Source organism: Capra hircus, chromosome 5 (genome assembly GCF_001704415.2).
Source record: "Capra hircus breed San Clemente chromosome 5, ASM170441v1, whole genome shotgun sequence".
NCBI lineage: Eukaryota > Metazoa > Chordata > Mammalia > Artiodactyla > Bovidae > Capra > Capra hircus.
Window position 1 is genome coordinate 59,753,633 of NC_030812.1, and position 14,262 is coordinate 59,767,894.

At 38.4% G+C, this 14,262-nt stretch overlaps 1 protein-coding gene across 2 annotated transcripts in view; it reads left to right on the forward strand.

The window, feature by feature from the left end:
- Window positions 1–7,324, forward strand: part of CFAP54 (cilia and flagella associated protein 54) — a 335,725-nt gene extending 328,401 nt beyond the window's left edge. For both annotated transcript variants that reach the window (XM_013963991.2, XM_005680630.3), the window contains exon 68: window positions 7,088–7,324. In XM_013963991.2, the coding sequence (XP_013819445.2) occupies window positions 7,088–7,207 (120 nt within the window). In that variant the 3' untranslated portion in view covers window positions 7,208–7,324. The remainder of the gene's footprint in view (window positions 1–7,087) is intronic.

Sequence of the window (14,262 nt, forward strand, 5' to 3'; positions counted from 1 at the left end):
AAACATCATACACAAGTCACCCACTCATGATTAAAAATACATTCTACAGTGTGACCCAGAGTTCAATCACATTTTCCTTTGACCTCCATTTTAACAGTTAATTTACAAATGAAATAAAGTCATAAAGCAAAGATTCCAGCACATATCCAGTCCTTGATAAATACAGGCTTCCTTTTTCAGAGAAACACTTTTTTCCCAGAGTTAAAAAAAAAGGACTTGATAAAACTTTAAAACCATCTTCTGAAAATAAAGGCAATGAGGTAAGAGCAATGTCATCACATATAGAACAATATCAGAATTTATACATCTCCACAGAGAGTGAGGAATAGACACTCAGTTTTACAGCACATTGAGAATAAGCATTTCTATTCAATCACCTACCCCAGAACACTGTTCCTTTAATTCTTCCTCCAACCCCTGATTATAAGCACTGAATCCTTGGCCATGAACTTGCATCTGGCCTTTATGCCTTATGCACTTCATTTTGGTTGTATAACTCCTGCTTCCTGTTCTGATTAGAGTTTGATGTTTTGAAGGGGATTTGCCCTGTTTGAGACCCTTTGTTAGTTCTTTATTTGGTGAAAAAGACTTTGTTGGAGTGAGAGAGCAGCCGTTCTTTCTGCACAATAGGGGTCAGGTTTCAAAAGCTCTTTTCTCTGGGACTTAGACTCTTGAGTCCTCAAAATAAGCCTGGATATGTACAGCCTAAACTTTTTACTTTTCTCTTAATGGTCTCTTTCGGTCTTATAGGATTGTTTTTCTTAAATAGTTCCGTATATAAAGCATATACTCATAATGGAGCTATTGGTGCCAGTGCTATTATTTTTCATCACATAGTGCCTTGGCTCAGCCTGAGGTAGGGTATGAAGGGCAGGCAATGTGTGCAGAAGGGGTACCAGGGAGGAGGAGGAAGAGTGAAGGAAAAGCTCAAAGGCATTCAGTGGCTAAACACTGCTCTAATCTATGTAATGGCAGATACAAGTCTCATAGGATTTCTGGACACTAGCTGATTCTACAGTTTTCTGCCACCAACTGGATGCCCAGAAAGTCAGTTCATTTCAGACACTACTATGAAGAGTTAGTACAGACTCCCACAGGTGAAGGGCTCAGTCCAAGAATGCCCCCACTTCAGATGCCAGCTTAAATGAGGTGCCCAGATTACCCACGCTTCTGCCGCAGCAGACTACAAATTCAGAAGCTCCCCCAGTGTTCACTAAGGTTTGATAATTTGCTATAATGACTCACAGAACTCAGGAAAACACTTTGCTTAAGTTTACTAGTTTATTATCCCAGGTGGCACTAGTGGTAAGAACCCACCTGCCAATGCAAGAGACATAAGAGATGCAGGTTCAATCCCTTGGTCAGAAAGATCCCCTGAAAGAGAGCATGGAAACCACTCTGGTAGTCTTGCCTGGAGAATCCCATGGGCAGAGAAGCCTGGCAGCCAGTAGTCCATAGGATCGCAAAGAGTCATACACTGAAGCAACTTAGTACACACGCAGCATGCACCAGTTTTTTGTAAAGGATACAACTGAGGAATAGCCAAATAAAAAAAGATGCATTAGGGCAAGACATAGGGGTTGGGAGGAGCAGAGTTTCCATACCCTCCTTGGGTACATCACCCTCCCAGCACATCAGTTTGTTTACCAACCAAGAAATTCCTTAAAATGTTTGTGAGCATTTTGTTTTCTGTTTTGTTTCTGTTTTGCCCTACTGTGTGTCATGTAGGACCTTAGCACCTGGACCAGGGATCAAACCCATGCCCCCTACAATGGAAGCATGGAGTCTCAACCACTGGACCTCCAGGGAAGTCCTCATCGTGGAGTTTTTATTGAGGTCTTATTACATAGCCATGGTTGATTTAATCATTGGACATTGGTGATTGAACTCCATCTTCAGTTGCTCTTCCCTCCCCAAAGGATGAGTTATTAGACTGGAAGTTTACCTCTCTAATCACATGGTTGGTTTTCCTGGTGACCAACCTCATCCTGAAGCTGTCTAGGCATCTTTCCTCACCTTAGTCATCTTATAAGCATATGAAAGAAAATTTCCAAGATTTTAGGAGCTCTATGCCAAAAACAAAGGACATAGACCAAATATTTATTTATTATTGTGCCATAACTGTAAAGTATGGACATCACCTAACATTGATTTTTGAGCATATATCCCAATGAATGTAGTCTCCCTCAATATTAGCTCCTCTCATGGAGGTGCTTTTCATGTATTTCAATAAAGAAGCCATTGTCCTAAACATTTTCAACATCTACTTGGATGTGAAAATGGAGACAGGGCTCCTTATGTTGCTGAAATATTTTCAGCTAGACTGAAACCTTTGGTTTCCTGATCATAAGGGGAAATATGTCTGAGCAAGAATTGCCCTTTATTAAAAGGTGAACTCTACTCAAGAGCTCAAGGAAACACCATGCATAGGTAGGGTTCAGTGGTTGTAGAGTGTCAGTACAGTGATGGTGATGGGCATGATGATTTAAGAATAGATCCTATTCTTAGGCAGTACAACTATTGAACCAGTTTTTGGAACATATGCTTTCTCTGCCATAATCTTATCTTCGATTTTTAAATTTCTTAGTCTCTGCAAAATGTCTTTTTAACAATGTTATTTCTTTAAATTTTAAAAGATTTCTATTATCTTACCAGTCTGACTCTTTGATCCGATATTACATTTTTTTAAAAAACTTCTTTTCTGTTATATTTAAATTTTATTGATACAAAAAATTTGGTTGATGAAAAAGATAATTTTGTTCCCAGCAAAGTGTGAAATTTCTATGTTTGGTAGAGTTGTTTATAAGCCTTTCTCATTTTCCTTAGAGTTAGGTGCTATTTCTGTTAGACTGGGGAGAATAACATTATTGGTGGTAATGGGATCTGCTTGGTCATATAAAGTATAGAGAAACCAAATACATCTGTTAATAGTTCCCTCTCATCTGAAACTTTTATTAGTTGGGTCACTAGTCATTCATGATATCAGCTTTTAAGTAAGCTAGTATTGCATTATCCTTTCTACTGTGGAATGCATCTTTATTCCCCAGTCCAAAAAAAAAAAAAAATCCAATAAATCACTAACTTCAAAGATTCAAGTGATATATAAAGAAGATATAGAAAACATGGTAGGAAAAGACATGTGAGCATGCTATATAAAAACAGTATTTGTTTTCCTACCTTGAAGCTATTCTTTTTATGGCTGTGACTCTGTGTTTTAAGGTTCTTGAAAGGACACAAAGTTAAATCCATCTGTATCACAGTGCTTGCAATTTTTCATATCCCACTTACCAATTATGCTGTGCTGTGCTTAGTCGCTCAGTCCTGTGCAACTCTTTGTGACTCCATGGACTGTAGCCTGCCAGGCTCTTCTGTCCATGGGATTCGCCACGCAAGAATACTGGAGTGGGTTGTCATGCCCTCCACTTACCAATTATAAGAGTTCAGTTCAGTTCAGTCTCTCAGTCGTGTCTGACTTTTTGCAACCCCATGAATCGCAGCATGCCAGGCCTCCCTCTCCATCACCAACTCCAAGAGTCTACTCAAATTCATATTCATTGAGTCGGTGATGCCATCCAGCCATCTCATCCTCGGTAGCCCCCTTCTCCTCCTGCGCCCAGTCCCTCCCAGCATCAGGGTCTTTTCCAATGAGTCAACTCTTCACATGAGGTGGCCAAAGTATTGGAGTTTCAGCTTTAGCATCAGTCCTTCCAGTGAACACCCAGGACTGATTTCATTTAGGATGGACTGGTTGGATCTCCCTGCAGTCAAAGGGACTCTCAAGAGTCTTTTCCAACACCACAGTTCAAAAGTATCAATTCTTTGGTGCTCAGCCTTCTTCACAGTCCAACTCTCACATCCATACATGACCACTGGAAAAAACATAGCCTTGACTAGATGGACCTTTGTTGGCAAAGTAGTGTCTCTGCTTTTGAATATGCTATCTAGGTTGGTCATAACTTTTCTTCCAAGGAATAAGTGTCTTTTAATTTCATGGCTGCAATCACCATCTGCAGTGATTTTGGAGCCCACAAAAATAAAGTCTGACACTGTTTCCACTGTTTCCCCATCTATTTCCCATGAAGTGATGGGACCAGATGCCATGATCTTCGTTTTCTGAATGTTGAGCTTTAAGCCAACTTTTTCACTCTCCTCTTTCACTTTCATCAAGAGGCTTTTTAGTTCCTCTTCACTTTCTGCCATAAGGGTGGTGTCATCTGCATATCTGAGGTTATCGATATTTCTCCTGGCAGTCTTGATTCCAGCTTGTGCTTCCTCCAGCCCAGCGTTTCTCATGATGTACTCTGCATGTAAGTTAAATAAGCAGGGTGACAATATACAGCCTTGACATACCCCTTTTCCTATTTGGAACCAGTCTGTTGTTCCATATCCAGTTCTAACTGTTGCTTCCTGACTTGCATGCAAGTTTCTCAAGAAGTAGGTCAGGTAGTCTGGTATTCCTATCTGTAAATCTAATTGTTTAGTGGTTATTTGGCTTTCTTCCTTTTTTCTTAGTCATTAACACTTAAAATCAATGAAAAGGCAACTGACATTGGGCTGAGAGAAATAAGCAGAGGTCTCAAAGTAGGTGCTCAGTAAAAAACTTAGTGACTTAAGAAAACTCATAGATACTTTGAAGACATAACATTTTTTTTTTTTCAATCAAGGAAAATAGAGCAAAGGAACAAAAGTAATAAATCTTTCATTATGGTAAAATCTAGTTTTCATGCTGAAACTCATATAAAATACAGCATTGGCAAATAACTTTTAACTCTCCAATGGCTTTTAGAACTCCTCTGAACAAGTTCAAGTCCAGGCCAGATTTTAATGAACCCCTTCAGTGTGCTCCGCCTTGATTAACTTCCTTTCCTTCCTTGTACTCTTTCATACTTTTATCCTCTCTAGGCAGGCAAAATCATCATCTTGTCTTTGATATTGCTCCTTGAATCATAATCTACTTGAACTAAATTACAGTCTGCTATCTATCAAGGTATTTTTTCCTTTATTTCTGTAAAATCTTTCCTAATCCAGGTAAAGAAACCAAAATTCTGTTATCTTATCCATATCAATTTGGGCTCAAGACTATTTACTAAACACATACAATACTTCTCAATAATTATATGACTGCCAATATTATCGCTGTTGAATGACAAATAAAGAAATTCTATAATTTCACTTGGAACCTAACTTTTCCTGAGAAATTCTTTAGGGAAATCCCAGAACCGTCCATAAAATTTCTGAAAGCTAATACTGGAGAAGTGTCCAAAGTGCCACAGAGACCGTGGGAAAAATTTTTAATCAAGGAGATGAAAGTTTTGTTCACTGTAAAGTATTATGCGCTAATGAAAGAATTGAAAAAGACACAAATGAACAGAAAGATATTATGTGTTCATGGATTGGAGAAATTAATATTGTTAAAATGACCATATTACTCAAAGAAAATGAAAGTGTTAGTCACTCAGATGTGTCTGACTTTGTGCGACCCCATGGACTGTAGCCTGCCAGGCCCCTCTGTTTATAGGATTCTCCATCTGTTACTCACGACAAGAATCTGCCTGCCATGTAGGAGACTGTGATTCAGTCCCTAGGTTGGGAAGATTCCCTGAAGAAGGGAATGGATACCCACTCCAGTCCAGTATTCTTGCCTGGAGAATTCCATGGACAGAGGAGCCTGACAGTCCACGGGGCCGCAAAGAGTCAGACATGACTGAGCAACTTTCACTTTTTCCTAAAGTAATGAAAATAAAAACAAAAGGGACCTAATTAAACTTGAAAGCTTTCGCACATCAAAGGAAACCATAAACAAAGTGAAAAGACAACCTATGGAATGGGAGAAATTATTTGCAAGTGATGAGACTGACAATGGATTACTTTTCAAAATATATGAACAACTTATACAGCTCGATATCAAAAAAACATGTTCAGTTCAGTTCAGTTCAGTCACTCAGTTGTGTCTGACTTTTTGTGACCCCATGGACTGCATCATGCCAGGCCTCCCTGTCCATCACCACCAACTCCCAGAGTTTACTCAACTCATGTCCATTGAGTTGGTGATGCCATCCAACTGTCTCATTCTCTGTTGTTTTGGAAAGATACTCTTTAAACTGCTAACACTGATTACTTCAGAATTAAGAAAGCATGATATTATTAATTTTCCAAGTCTTTATTATCTGAAGTTATAGAAAGTATTGGAATGCTTTTGTCATTTTTTAATCCAATCGAGTGAAGAAAAAGAAATGAAAACCGGCCTCTATTTTTAAGTTCATTGTATTTTCTTCAGAATAAAAGTTTCATTTAACAAGAAGACAAGACATTAATAAAACTTGTCCTCTAGTTTCTTACAAGGATTCAGGGCCCCAAGGCTTTAATTCATGGTGACCATTCTACATGGTGTTTGCTCATATATCTTCACAAGTATCTAAGTCTGCATGAAGTGCTTTCCCAGAAACAAGTAAACACTTGTTTTCTTTCCTTTATGTTTGATCTTCCCACTTTCCTTCTTGCTCTTCTTCCCGCTTAAATAACCAGTGTGCCATGACCCCAGAAACAATCTTTATTTTCCATTTTTCAGATGACTTTGGCTGCACTAGTCCTCAACAGGGTAACCATGTGTTTCTTTCAGAAAGAAGGAACTCCAAACATAATTCTCTTCACCATGTCAGAATTTAAACTCAAAATGAAAGGGAGAGATTTGTCCACTGCGCAATGTGTTCTGAAGGGAAGTGGTTCATTAGGAACTGGACTAAAATTCCTAAACTTGAAATCATATGCAATGATTATATAAAATCAAATGATGCATATTTCTAGAAATGTCTACCATTTTATAGTCTCACTTTTGTAGACTTACAGACATGAATCTGTATGCCACTTTTATATATTCATAGATATGAGTCTTATTAGGATAGAAAATGATATATAGGACATTTCAGCGAAGTAGAGATGTGAAATTTTGTGTCTTATCTTAGGCAAGAGTTAAGAATATTTCACATAAGATCATTACCTAGAATTGGTGTTTGTGTGTTTTGAGAATGTTACTTCAGTCACAGTTTGAAACAATGCATTTCATGAACACTTTTATGCTTTTTCTTAGGTCCCATTTGATGTCTCACTGCCATCTATATTCAGTCTGGAGAGACTTTTTGATCTTGCTAGTGGCTGTATCATATCAGGAGGAAGCCTTTTCAACTGGATGGTGTCAATTATTCCCTGAACATCCTTTGTGTGTTAGCCTTATAAAGGGATTGTTATTGCTTTACTTGGTTTGTAATAAACTTTCAGAGCTATCCTCTTATACTAAGCAAAATATAATTGCTTTTTTTATACCAGCAAAATTTATCTAAAAATCATAGTTATGAGTAATGTTTTCAATGATATTTGAATTAAAAGACAAAGCTGTTGCTTATTAAAGACTGTCTTACAGAGCCAGTCATGGAAAATATGTTTGTTCACAGTGCAACTATTCCCACTTTTGTATAATGTTGAGGTTGTCTTTGGATACACCCGTACAGCAAAACTGAAATTAAGCCAGTGGTTCTTGAACGGGGCAGTTTCGCCTCTCAGGTAGCATTTGGCAGTGTCCAAAGACATTTTATTATTTTTATTACTATAACTCCGAAGAGAGTGGGCTTCCCAAGTGGTAAAGAATCCATCTGCCAAGGCAGGAGACACAGGAAACACTAGTCATATCCCTGAGTCAGGAAGGTCCCCTGGAAAAGGAAATGGCAACCCACTCCAGTATTCCTTGCCTTGAGAATTCCATTAGCAGAGGAGCCTGGTGTGCTGCAGTCCATGGGGCTGCCAAGAGTCAGATACAACTGAGTGAACATGCAGGCACTCAAAGAGCGTACTACCAGCATCTAGTGGGGAGAAGCCAGGGATGTTGTGAAATGGTCTACAATGTCCTGAAGAGCCCCCACAACCAGTAATTATCTGGCATAAATTATCTGTGCCAAAGTTGAGAATCTTCTTAATAAACCTCAAGTCAACTCAAAGTAATCAGTCAACTTTAGAAGTTTGTAGGTGTGGCTTGAGAAGAAATCTACATTGAATTAGACTTTTCATATTTTATACTTCTGAGAGATAGCATTGCATAGAACATGAACTATGGAACTGTATAGACATGAATTTGAATAGTAACTTTACCACTTGCTAGTTTTGCTACTTTGAGAAAGTAATACATTCTTTAAGACTTCCTTTCCTTATTTATAGAATGGGAATATTAATAGAATGGCTGTGAGGATTAAATTAAGTGATATGATTAAAAGGTACTTCAGTAACTGAAGTATTTCTTTTTTGTTTAATATTTTTATTACAAATCATAGGGATGCACTTAATGAACTGTGTATATTTCCTTTGAATTATGGATTAAGAAACATGTCTAGGAATGGGATTATTTTTAAAATTTTATCGTATTTTGTAATGTTGTCCTCCCAATTCTTTACCCAATTTTTAAAAATTTATTTTAATTGGAGGCTAATTACTTTACAATATTGTGGTGGTTTTTGCCATACATTGACATGTGTTCCCCATCCTGACCCTCCCTCCCACTTCCCTGCCCATCCCATCCCTCAGGGTCATCCTAGTGCACCAGCCCTGAGCACCCTTTCTCATGCATCGAACCTGGACTGGTGATCTGTTTCACGTATGATAATATACATGTTTCAGTGATATTCTCTCAAATCATCCCACCCTCACCTTCTCCCACAGAGTCCAGAAGTCTGTTCTTTACATCTGTGTCTCTATTGCTGTCTCGCATATAGGATCACCGTTACCATTTTTCTAAATTCCATATATATGTGTTAATATACTGTATTGGTGTTTTTCTTTCTGACTTACTTCACTCTGTATAATAGGCTCCAGTTTCATCCACCTGATTAGAACTGATTCAAATGCATTCTTTTTAATAGCTCAGTAATACTCCATTGTGTATATGTACCACAGCTTGCTTATCCATTGATTGGCTGATGGACATCTGGGTTGTTTCCATGTCCTGGCTATTATAAACAGTGCTGCAGTGAACATTGGGGTACACGTGTCTCTTTCAGTTCTGGTTTCCTCAGTGTGTATGCCCAGCAGTGGGATTGCTGGGTCATATAGCAGTTCTATTTCCAGTTTCTTTAAGGAATCTCCACACTGTTCTCCACAGTGGCTGTACTAGTTTGCATTCCCACCAATAGTGTAAGAGTGTTCCTTTTTCTCTGCACCCTCTCTGGCATTTATTGTTTGTAGACTTTGATAGCAGCCATTCTGACCAGCGTGAGGTGGTACCTCATTGTGGTTTTGATTTCCATTTCTCTGTGTCTAGTCAAGGCTGTGGTTTTCCCAGTGGTCATGTATGGATGTGAGAGTTGGACTGTGAAGAAGGCTGAGCGCCGAAGAATTGATGCTTTTGAAGTGTGGTGTTGGAGAAGACTCTTGAGGGTCTCTTGGACTGCAAGGAGATCCAACCAGTCCATTCTGAAGGAGATCAGCCCTGGGATTTCTTTGGAAGGAATGATGCTAAAGCTGAAACTCCAGTACTTTGGCCACCTCATGCGAAGAGTTGACTCATTGGAAAAGACTGTGATGCTGGGAGGGATTGGGGGCAGGAGGAGAAGGGGACAACAGAGGATGAGATGGCTGGATGGCATCACGGACTCGATGGACATGAGTCTGAGTGAACTCCGGGAGTTGATGGACAGGGAGGCCTGGCGTGCTGCGATTCATGGGGTAGCAAAGAGTCAGACATGACTGAGCGACTGAACTGAACTGAACTGATAACGAGTGATGTTGAGCATCTTTTCATATGTTTGTTAGCCATATGTATGTCTTCTTTGGAGAAATGTCTGTTTAAGTTTAATTAGGTCCCATTTGTCTGTTTTTGCTTTTATTTCCATTACTCTGGGAGGTGGGTCATAGAGGATCCTGCTATGAGTTATATCAGAGAGTGTTTTGCCTATGTTTTCCTCTAGGAGTTTTATAGTTTCTGGTCTTATGTTTATATCTTTAATCCATTTTGAGTTTATTTTTGTGTATGGTGTTAGAAAGTGTTCTAGACTCATTCTTTTACAAGTGGTTGACCAGTTTTCCCAGCACCACTTGTTAAAAAGATGGTCTTTTCTCCATTGTATATTCTTGCCTCCTTTGTCAAAGATAAGGTGTCCATAGGTGCATGGATTTATCTCTGGGCTTTCTATTTTGTTCCATTGATCTATGTTTCTGTCTTTATGCCAGTACCATACTGTCTTGATGACTCTTGCTTTGTAGTATAGCCTGAAGTCAGGCAGGTTGATTCCTCCAGTTCCGTTCTTCTTTCTCAAGATTACTTTGGCTATTCGAGTTTGTTTGTTTTTTTTTTTTTCCATACAAATTGTGAAACTGTTTTAGTTCTGTGAAAAATACTGTTGGTAGCTTGATAGGGATTGCATTGAATCTATAGTTTGCTTTGGGTAGTATACTCATTTTCACTATATTGATTCTTCCAATCCATGAACATGTTATATTTCTCCAACTATTTGTGTCATCTTTGATTTCTTTCATCAGTATTTTAATAAAGTTTCCTATATATAGGTCTTTTGTTTCTTTAGATAGATTTATTCCTAAGTATTTTATTCTCTTCATTGCAATTGTGAATGGAATTGTTTCCTTAATTTCTCTTTCTATTTTCTCATTGTTAGTGTATAGGAATGCAAGGGATTTCTGCATGTTAATTTTATATCCTGCAACTTTACTATGTTCATTGATTAGCTCTAGTAATTTTCTGGTGGAATCTTTAGGGTTTTACATGTAGAGGATAATGTCATCTGCAAACAGTGAGAGTTTTACTTCTTCTTTTCCAGTCTGGATTCATTTTATTTATTTTTCTTCTCTGATTGCTGTGACTAAAACTTCCAAAACTATGTTGAATAGTAGTGGTGAGAGTGGGCATCCTTGTCTTGTTCCTGACTTTGGGAGAAATGCTTTCAATTTTTGACCATTGAGGATAATGTTTGCTGTGGGTTTATCATATATGGCATTTATTATGTTGAGGTATGTTCCTTCTATGTCTGCTTTCTGGAGGGTTTTTACCATCAATGGATGTTGAATTTTGTCAAAGGCTTTCTTTGCATCTATTGAGATAATCATATGGCTTTTATTTTTCAATTTGTTAATGTGGTGTATCACATTGATTGATTTGCGGATATTGAAGAATCCTTGTGACCCTGGGGTAAAGCCCACTTGGTCATGATGTATGATCTTTTTAATATGTTGTTGGATTCTGTTTGCTAGAATTTGGTTAAGGATTTTTGCATCTATGTTCATCAGTGACATTGGCCTGTAGTTTTCTTTTTTTGTGGCATCTTTGTCTGGTTTTGGTGTTAGGGTGATGGTGGCCTCATAGAATGAGTTTGGAAGTTTACCTTCCTCTGCAATTTTCTGGAAGAGTTTGAGGAGGATAGGTGTTAGCTCTTCTCTGAATTTTTGGTAGAATTCAGCTGTGAAGCCATCTTGTCCTGGGCTTTTGTTTGTTGGAAGATTTCTGAGTATAGTTTCAATTTCTGTGCTTGTGATGGGTCTGTTAAGATTTTCTATTTCTTCCTGGTTCAGTTTTGGAAAATTATACTTTTCTAAGAATTTGTCCATTTCTTCCAAGTTGTCCATTTTATTCGCATATAGTTGCTGATAGTAGTCTCTTATGATCCTTTGTATTTCTGTGTTGTCTGTTGTGATTTCTCCAATTTCATTTCTAATTTTGTTGATTTGATAGTAGCTGAAGTATTAATAGTCATCATTCTAGGACTTGTCGTTTCCCTGCCAAACTGGAAGAGGATCAGGCATCCTGACCCACTTTGTTTAATATCAGAGAATGCTTTACACAAGTGTTTCCTACATACAGGCTCACGAATGGATATTCATGGTAAAATGAAAAAATAAGGAAACCTAAATATATTTTTTCTAAAGTTAAATGTGTTCAGTGAACTACTCTTTATTTGAAGATGGATTTTCTGCTTACTGTTCATGTTAAAATAGCCTTTCTTTTTCATTTTTTATTGGAAATTAAAATATAGTTGACTTACAATGTTGTGTTAGTTTCAGGTATACAGCAAAGTGATTCACACACATGCACACAGACACACAGACACACAGTCACACACAAACATGTATATATTAACATACATATATATCTCACATATATATATTAATTTTTTACATTTTCTTGCATTATAGGTTTTTATAAGATATTGAATAGAGTTCCCTGTGTTATATGAGTAAGTCACTGGTGGTTATGTATTTTATATATAGTAGTGTGTATATTTTAATCCCTAACTCCTAATTTATCACCCCTGTCTACTTTCCCCTTTGGTAGCCATAGTTTTTTCTATATCTGTGAGTCTATTTATGTCTTATAAGTTCATTTGTATAGTCTTTTAGATTCCACATATAAGCAATATATGATATTTGTCTTTGTCTTATTTCACTTAGTATAATAATTGCTGGATCCATCCATGTTCCTGCAAATGTCAGTATCTAATTTTTTATATATATCTCCACATCTTTATCCATTCATCTGTCAAGGCACACGTAGGTTGTTTCCATGTCTTGGCTGTTGTAAATAGTGCTGCTGTGAACACTGGGGTGCATGTATCTGTTCAAATTATGTTTTTCTCAAGATATATGGCCAGGAGAGAGATTGCAGGATCATATGGTTGCTTGATTTTAGTTTTTGAGGAACTTCCATACTCTTCTCCGTAGTGGCTGTACCAATTCACATTCCCACCAATAGCATATTTTCTCCACATCCTCTCCAGCATTTATTATTTGTAGACTTTTGGATGCTGGCCATTAGTTTTGACTTGTATTTCTCCAGCAGTTAGCGATGTTGGATATCTTTTCATGTGCCTTTGGCCGTCTGTATGTCTACTTTAGAGAAATATCTTTCTAGATTTCCTGCCCACTTTTTGATTGGGTTGTTTGTACTCACAAGAATTAGGATGATGGTGCATGTAGGATGACTGACTCTGGGTCACAGATTTGGGAAAAAGCACATTAGCAGTTCTGCAACTTGTCCAGTGATCCCGTTCAGAGATAGAGCCAGGGTCTGGCTGAGAGCCAGGATCTGGCTGGAGAATTTGGACTCTTTGTTGCTGACCTGGCTTCCCCAGCCCTTTTCCCTACTCTACTGCTCTGGAAAATTTGAAAATCAAGGGAGAGGAAGACATAGCTGAACCGCAAGCTAGAACTGGAATACCTACTGGAGAACACCCTGGAAACAGTTGAAATTCACTCATAGACCTGAATGAGTAACTGAAGAAGTCATGAGGTGTCTCCAGTGTGATCTGTGCCAATATATTGATTTCCTTTGAGAAAGGTAGGTGCCTTCCTACTTTTGGGCTTCCCAGCTGGCTCAGAAGGTAAAGAATCTGTCTGTAATGCAGGAGACCTTGGTTCAATCCCTGGGTTGGGAAGATCCCCTGGAGAAGGAAATGGCAACCCCCTCCAGTATTCTTGCCTGGAGAATTCCATGGGCAGAGAAGCCTGGCGGACTACAGTCCATGGGTTCACAAAGAATCAGACACGATTGAGTGACTAACACTGTACACTTCCTAATATTGCTGATAATATTTCAGCACATTTTTTTTACTTTCTCCCCCACATTTAGTAATGTACAGATGCTGTCATTCTTGGGTGTTGTTTTGACTGAGAGAAATGCTGTCTGAAATGGCACCGACCCTGCAATCACAGTTTCCCCACTTTAAGCCATCATTCCAGAAATTCCCCATTTCTTCTAACTTTCTGTGTAAGGCGGTGAGGAAATGTGATGAACTGGCTGAAGTACAGACAAATAGAAAATTCAAAATCTACTAGGATGAAAGATGTGTTTGTTTCCAGAGATGTCTTTCAGATTTTTCTTTAAAGACCAAATTACACAATTTGCAGCTGCTTTTTTCCCCCCATATAACATACAGCATTTACAGATGCTTTATAGCAGGCACCTGCAATGTTTTCTATTTAATTATAGCAGAATGACAGGAGACAATGTGAAATGGGAAGAAGAGAAGGAGAAAGGGGGGAGGGAAGAAAGGAGAGAGAGAAGAGGAGCCAGTGCCAGCAGCTAAGTAAAGGATAATAAAACCCCAGCACTCCCCATATCTTTCTCCGTATCAATCTCTAAGAGATTGCTTTAGAAATTGACCACCTGCTGGCTATTCAGAACCTTAAATGCAGTAGTCTCGGTTCAGTACACATGTAGGCACTTTCCATATTCCCCAGCCTGGTTGACTTATTCCCCTTCACTGAATTGCAGAG